Raw genomic sequence first — 7,636 nt, forward strand, 5'->3', positions numbered from 1 at the left:
TTGTGGTGTCCTTGCTCACTTCGAGGATGCCAATGGTACCATGAAAGGTTATTGTGGCTTGATCCAAGATATTCTGAAGCTTGACTTCAGACGATTCTTTATATATGTACTGGATATAAAGTGGTTTAAAGAAGTAATAACAAATGGTGAGCATTGCACAATCAAACGTCATCCAAGTGGTTTTGTAATCAGACTCTACAAAATTTCACCAAAACAAAAATGACACATTAGTACTACCTCAACAATGCGAGCAGGTATATATGTAAAAGCTAATTTTTTTATATGTATACATGTGATACATATACACAATATAATAAGTATTTAAGTTTCTTGCTTTTTTTTTCAAATACATGTTGTGTATCATCCAATGGTAAATAATAACCGATAGTGGCATGTCATCCCTATATCTAATCGTTCAAAACCAATATATGGTAATATTACTGACATAAAGATAGCAGATGACAATCCAACAATTAATGATGATGTACATGATGACACCATAATGGATGGTATGTGTGATATAGTACAAGATGAACCTTGCGATGATGTTCAAGAAAACGCAAAAGATAACAATAATATGGTTGATGATGATGAAGTTATTGAGCAATATAACAACACATCTAATAGTGGGATAGACTTATTTGTTTCGTTACCTCTTGGTAACATAGACCTAGAAGTAGATAGTTTAGCAAGGGCTGATCTCATTGAAGATGAGATAGATCATTCACTGTAACATACTTAATTCGCTTAATGATTCAATGTGTATTCTTAATTCTATGGAAAATATCATACGCACATGTGCATACTCAAGAATCAATAGTCAAGTTTAAAGCTAAATTGAATTTTCCATAATAAAAAGGAAGTATTTTTTATCATCTTCAAGTAGAGAAATTACGAGATACATGCAATGCTTGCTACTAATTGTATAATAAGGTTTGTGTCGCTTGCCGCTAATTACTTATATCAAGCCTGTCAACTGGAGGAACTGCCATTCATTAGAGAGCAATGCAAAAATAATTAACTCTGGTTTTTTTATTATATTAAGTTCAATTTCAAGTGGTTAAATAATTACGCGTCTGAAAACCGGTCTATATTCGCGTCTATCTGCATGGATATATAGACGCAAAATTCGCATCTATTTACACACTCTTTTACACGCGCATATAGACACAATAATAAACGCACCCGACTTTGCGCGTCTATGCCTCGTTTCTGCTGTGGTGTACCAAAAGATAAAATGTGACTTATAAATATTAAACTTTAGAGCAATGAAGATGCAATCTTGCCCATGGAGTATAGATTTTACTAAGCAAGACATACTTACTAGTTATTATAGCTTGCAAGTAGATTAAAACTTAAAATGGCATTCTTGGCAAGGGTAGCACATGGACCTTTTTCCCTCAACATTGTTTCTTTTGTTATGCCATTTCTTAGAAATATGACTATAGGAACAACAAATTTGTATTGAATTTTAAGATATCTCATAGATATATAAATATTTACCAACTAGCATTAGAAGTGTAGAAACTCATGCAAGCTTGGAATGTTCAAAATCAAAAACATAGAAGCGATTGGTGATTTTGGCTACAAGCACTCTTTTATGCAACATTATGTCAGCATCGCACTCTTACCATTTCTCTGATTTTGCTATTACAGTTCTCACAAAAATGTAGGTCAATAACTACATGGGTGGGCCAATCAAGTGAGCCCTATCCCTTGCCAATTAATGTAATCAACAATGCTTACCACACAACACAAACCCATTATTTGGGGTCAAGCCCAATTGGTCAATGATTTAATGTTTTCATACGTCACTAGATTCGAAGGTGTATTGCCAATTGAGTGAGGTTGTTATGATCAATCATGATGTCCTCTGCATTTTCGTTTATAGAAATGTACCGTCCCCCCCCCCCCCCCCCACACACACACACACACACACAAAAGAAGCAAGAAAATACTACTTTTAAGGGATCATGGTATACATCTTCCCATCACTTGTATGTTGACTTATGCAAATCCCCTCCCACACACACACAAGAAGCAAGAAAATACTACTTTTAAGGGATCATGGGATACATCTTCCCATCACTTGTACGTCGACTTATGCGAATCCAATGAGTATTTTCCTTGCACTTGAGTAATCTATTGCCTTAATTAATTAGTTTGGCCAAGACAACTAAAGGCCGGTGAGCTCAAAATCAAAAAACACAACATCACATCAATTAGAGAGGTTTTCAAATTGGCATTGGTGCCCCTCCAAAATTTGCATCTTGAAGCAAAGATTCGAAGGGGCTTGTTTCATTCAAGCCAAGAGATTCTCCACCCACTCCTAGGCATGCCTATTGGAGCTTCACATCATACGATCTTTGCGGTACTTTTCTGCGGGTGCTACTTAAAGCAATTTAGGTTTTGTGATAAGATTATCGTAGATTGTGTTCCAATCGATCAGCTTTGAGTCACAATGCAGCCTTCTCCGGTCAGGATAAACAGGAAGATGTGTCTGTTGCTGCTTAGCAAGGCCAGTACTTGATGTCTCTATGATCTACCCATTGCCTTGTACTTGGTGGGAGTCTCTCCCAGCAGAATTGTTTATTCAAGAAGGATAAGTTAACTGCGCCCTCTTAAAACCCTGCAGGAGACGCCCCTCCTAACAACACATTACTGCTAGGAGTTCCCCTCTCCTGCCAAAATTGAGAGAGCCTTGACTTGGACGTGGCATAAAAGAATCAAAGAATGGCAGGACGACTGTACAGTAGCACGCACATCGTTTACTACCCCCTTCCTTCAGCTTGACCTTTGTAGGAGAAGCCATGAACGGCCCGGGTCTCCGTAAAGACGTGCGTCTTCAATGCTGAAGATCCTTAAAGAGTGAAGCCTGCTGAGAACTGATTTTGAGGATTACTGATGGCCACCCACAGCAGGGAGATGGTGATGGAAAGAAGGCCAGCCCAGACCCATATGATTGTAGGTGTCCTTCCTCTCCGGCCCATGAGACCCTTTGCAAAAGGATAGAGATGCAGAAGGACCCAGGCACTAAAGAAGACACCTCCTAGTAGCTTGCTCCACTCTGGATTGCTGCTATAGATAGTTCTTGCAATGGCGACCGCAATGGCAATCATATTCACCATCATGATTGTCAGAGGAGGAATCATCAAAGATGTCCACTTCACCACATAGAGATCTGCAAATTCGTCATCTTCAGCTTCTCCTCCCGACTTGGATGTGAGAGTGAATGAAATGTCGATGCCCGCGACGACCTTAAGCAAGCCTTGTAACACCGCTGCAATGTGGGCACTGGTCCCTCCAATGAGCCAGAACTGCTCATTTCTCCACCATTCATCTAGAGTAATGCCCGCCCACTTTACTTCCAATACAGCAAGCAGGCAGAGACTGATGGTGATGACAAGCAAATACAAGAGGAAAAGAACGTCCAGTGACTGAACAATAAATTGGTTGGTGAAGAGAGAGAGAGCTGGCAGGAAGCAATAGACCATAAGGAAGATGGAGGTAAAGGGGTAGATGCCCACATTGAGGTAGGCAACCCGTTGCAGGATCTTCATTCTGGCACCCGCAAAGAGACCATTATTGCGAGAGAAGAAAATTTCAACAGAACCAGTAGCCCAACGGAGCACCTGCTGCAGCCGGTCAGTGAGATTTATGGGTGCTGTGCCACGAAAAGCGTCGCGCGTAGTGACACAGTAGACAGAACGCCAGCCGCGGTCATGCATACGGTAGCCCGTAACAACGTCTTCTGTGACAGATCCATAGATCCAACCCACACTAGCACCCCATTCAGTCTTATCCTCGTACCAGCAGGATATGACGCTGATAGCTTCTGCTATGGTGGCGGGATCAAGATTCTCTCTCGGAGTGATAAGTGCGCCGGGCGGGCGTCCATGCTGCACACCAGGATGGTCAGCTAGTGGCCTCCCTTGAAACTCTGCCTTGGCTATTGACGACAAGAAGGTGTTCGAACCCCCAAACTTCTTGGGCACCAGCTGCACTTCCTGGTCTTCGTCGTCACTATTGGAACCCGTGATGGATCCCGAGTCTAGCTCCTTTTTGGAATGCACCTTCTTCTTCCTACTCCTTCCTGAGCAGCAGCAGCACCAACCCCCGTGCTCTTTGTATCTTGGTGGATCAAAAGCATACAACGCAATTCTCCTGAACATGCAACCTGTCCCGACATACATGGGTCCTTGTAGCCCGTCCAGCGCACGCATGTTTCCATCAAAGAAGACCGTGTTATGATTGGCATATCTGTCGTTCGGATCTATGCCTTCAAACCTTTGTGGGAATTGGACGTAGCAGATGTTCTCTCCCCCTCTGTCCATCATGAAGCATATGCCCTCACGGAAAGCCATGGAATTGTAGACGTAGTGGTCACAGTCAAGGTTAAGGATGAAAGGCCCATTTGACATGATGGCAGAACTGCGGACCAGCGCATTCATGGCACCAGCTTTCTTGTTGTGGTCATAGCCTGGGCGCTTTTCACGAGACACGTAAACCAGCATGGGAAGCCGAATGTCAACATCGGTCGTGTCAATGAGATTCTCCTCGTCTGGGCTTCCATACAGGGGATCATAGCTCGGAGGAGCAAGCATAACCTGCCAAGGAAACAAAACTGAGACAATTAACATGACTGGTAGAAACAACCATCAGTATATTTCAGGGAGGCAATACATGAGACATGAGTTGCTACTAGCCTTGTGTAAGCACTCCACACCTGTATAATCCCTGCATGATCCCCCTTGCTGTGTTCCATGCCAGATGTTGTCCAGGTTCCAGGCCAGTGAGTACCATCTGCCATCCATGTTGCTTTGGGGACATTCAATGGTTCCGTAGGGTCAATTCCACTCTCAATCTGATGCCGCTTCGACTTGATCTCCTCGTGTGCATTGTAGGCATCCGACCTCCTGCGGATAGAATCTGGCAAGCTGTTGATCCGCACCTTGAATTCATCATACTCTCTCTTCACTCTTCTCCGATCTTTGACAAAGTCCTGTCGCAGCTTGTTCTTAGTCGGATCTCCTTTGAGGTTGAAGTAAGATTCTGGATTGCGAGGCTCAATGTTGTGCTTCCTGCAAAAGGGCACCCAAATTCTGGCATAGCTAGCTGCTTCAGCCAAGGCCTCAAACGTGAGAAGAGCCCCTCCATCATCAGACAAGTAGCACGCCAGCTTCTCGACAGGGTACTCTGCGGCGAGAATGGAAAGGATTGTGTTGGCTGTCACCAGGGGCGGCTCTTTCTCGGGATCAGCGGTTGACACAAAAACATCGATTCCAGGGAGATCAGAGCGCCCTGTTGGATTGTCTGGGCTGGGTTGCTCGAATTTGTCCTTAAGGACGGCCAAATCAGTGGCCCGGTTCACTGGGCAAAGTTTGGGAAGCTGATCCAGGATCCAAGAAAATGCAAACCAAATCTCGCACACAATCGACATACCCCACAGCCAAATGGCATTGTGATTGGGGTGCGTGATTCTCCACATCAGAAAGAGACCGAGGGCCACAAACCTGACCACCACGAGGAGCCTGCAGTAAAAAGACAATGTGGCATTGCAAGTTTAGTAGTAGAAAGGACTGTTCAGAAGACAACATGTCATTATAAAAGCCAGCAAGCTTCGCAATAATTGTACATCACGGGGAATTCATTAAGGAAAATTTTCAGAAAATGCTTCATTTGTCTAAATTTCGTATGTTGCCGAAATAATCAAAGAGCTGCATTGATCAGCAACAGTGATCCATTTCTTATTCCAATGAGAAAGGCTCGTGGAAGGCCCTTGTGGTATACCTATAGGGGCTGAGGATCCCAGCAGGCACCTTGACCTTGCGTGAAAGCGGACGTCTTGCCCTGTCTTTGAAGTCTGGAAGGCTCGTTACTCCACCTCCCACGCCGGTGTAAGGGTCAGGTTCCGCCGGCCAAAGAGCATTACCAAAACCGTAGGTTCCCTTAGTCTCATAGAGCCAATTGGCATGATCGAAGTCATTGTTTTGGCTTCTCATGAGGATCTGATGGTTGTTTTTGGACTTCATGATTGACAGCCTCCGCTCCATCCTTGCCTCTGGTGGCGCGGGGAGTGGGAGGGGGATCTTCGGATGAGGATCATCACTATCCGATGCCTTGAATGGCTCTTTGCATCCAGGACAGGTCCCGCCTGTCGCACATGCATCTGCATAGCACTCCCGGCAGATCTTGAAGTTGCATTCGCAGGGCGACAGCTCCTCACCTCTCTCATTTCTGATCACATGGCCGTCGCAGCCATCGATGCTGCAAGTGGAGCCATGTGCAGCGCCGCCCATCTGGGGATGGTTGGAAGCGCCTTCGGTGATCTTATCCATGACATGGCTTCTGGTCATGCTGTTGAATCCTCCTGTGAAGATGCTGCTGGAGACCATCTGCTGCTCTGCTTTCATGCCGATCATGGCAGGGTCGATGCCAGCGGTGGCCGGGCCAGCGCTGCCGCCCATGCTGGGACCCATGAAGCCAGCCATGCCGGCCATGGGCTGGTTATCAGGGGTGGGGGGGATATGGACGGTGTAGCCGACGTTGATGGTGCTGAGGTCGCCGGAGGCATCGAGATCATTTGAGTCGTGAGAGAAGTTCAGGTAGCGGCCGCTGGAGGAGCGGCGGAGGTAGGCGGCAGCAGCAGCATGGTTGGGGGGCTGCTGGGGTGGGAGGCCGCCGCCGGTGCTGCTGTTGCGGAAGGATCGTCCTGCCGCTCGCGATGGAGCGGAGGACGCCATGGGAGGGCCGGGGAGCTCGATCAAGCTTCAAAATGGGAAGGGAAAGAAGAAACGAATGGACGAATGAATGAATATGAAAGGGGGGGGGGGGGGGGGGGGGGTGGGAGCTTGAAGTGAGCTTGAAGTGTAAGTGGCGAGAACGTGTTGGAAATATATTGCCCCCGGCTGGCCGTGTGTGATGGTGGGTTTTAGTGAGGGGTATATGAGAGAGAGAGAGAGAGAGAGAGAATCCCAGCTTGTCTGTTTTCTCTTCGTCTGGAGGGCAGAGAAGGCCCGGAGAAGCATCGTTTGAACCGCTCTCGCCACCATGTGGATGCCGGCGCTACAGTGCAAGCCTCTCTCTCTCTCTCTCTCTCTCTCTCTTTTCTTGCGATTTAAATTTCTTTCAAAAAGTATTAGTATGCTTATGCGCAAGCGCGTCGGCCTGCTGGCCTTCCACTCCCCGCTCATCGTTGTTGTCGTCGTGGATGGTCGTCGTCGTCCTTTTCCTGTTGCTCTCTCTCTCTACCCAGCTGTTACATACACCGAGTGAAACACCCTCTTGACTTTCTCATGCCCCGGACTTATTCCCTAACCCCTCTCACCAAGTCATAGGTCCCGGAGCCTCGGGGGACCCAAGTTACCTTCCCCATTTTTATTAACTACTTCAGTATTGATGTGAACTTCGTCTCCTTGGCAAGAAATAGTCCTTATAAGAAACGTTCGAACCACGTGCACTCGTTTTCATTATCATCCCTAGAGATGTCCATGCCCTTCTCAAATTTGTCTAATTTAAGAATAATCTTGCTCAATTGAGCCCATTACAAACTCATCTGGATGGCTGTCATGTGCAGGGTAAACCCGAAGAAAGTGTCCACGAGCAAAAATTATAACCAATGTAGTTTTAGCACCCA

General features: G+C 46.1%; 1 protein-coding gene across 1 annotated transcript; it reads right to left on the minus strand.

Annotated features, from left to right (window-relative positions):
* Nucleotides 1-2,135: 2,135 nt before the first annotated feature.
* Nucleotides 2,136-6,807, minus strand: LOC148020385 (cellulose synthase-like protein D3). Its single transcript, XM_087700676.1, has 3 exons — nucleotides 5,791-6,807; nucleotides 4,727-5,531; nucleotides 2,136-4,607 (listed from the first exon to the last, which is right to left on the minus strand). Exons 1-3 carry the CDS (start codon nucleotides 6,741-6,743, stop codon nucleotides 2,862-2,864), a joined length of 3,504 nt encoding a protein of 1,167 aa, XP_087556802.1. The 5' UTR covers nucleotides 6,744-6,807; the 3' UTR covers nucleotides 2,136-2,861.
* Between the last annotated feature and the right edge of the window lie 829 nt (nucleotides 6,808-7,636).

Source organism: Lygodium microphyllum, chromosome 19, assembly GCF_053477565.2.
Source record: "Lygodium microphyllum isolate KBCC chromosome 19, Lygodium_microphyllum_v1.1.10, whole genome shotgun sequence".
Lineage (NCBI taxonomy): Eukaryota > Viridiplantae > Streptophyta > Polypodiopsida > Schizaeales > Lygodiaceae > Lygodium > Lygodium microphyllum.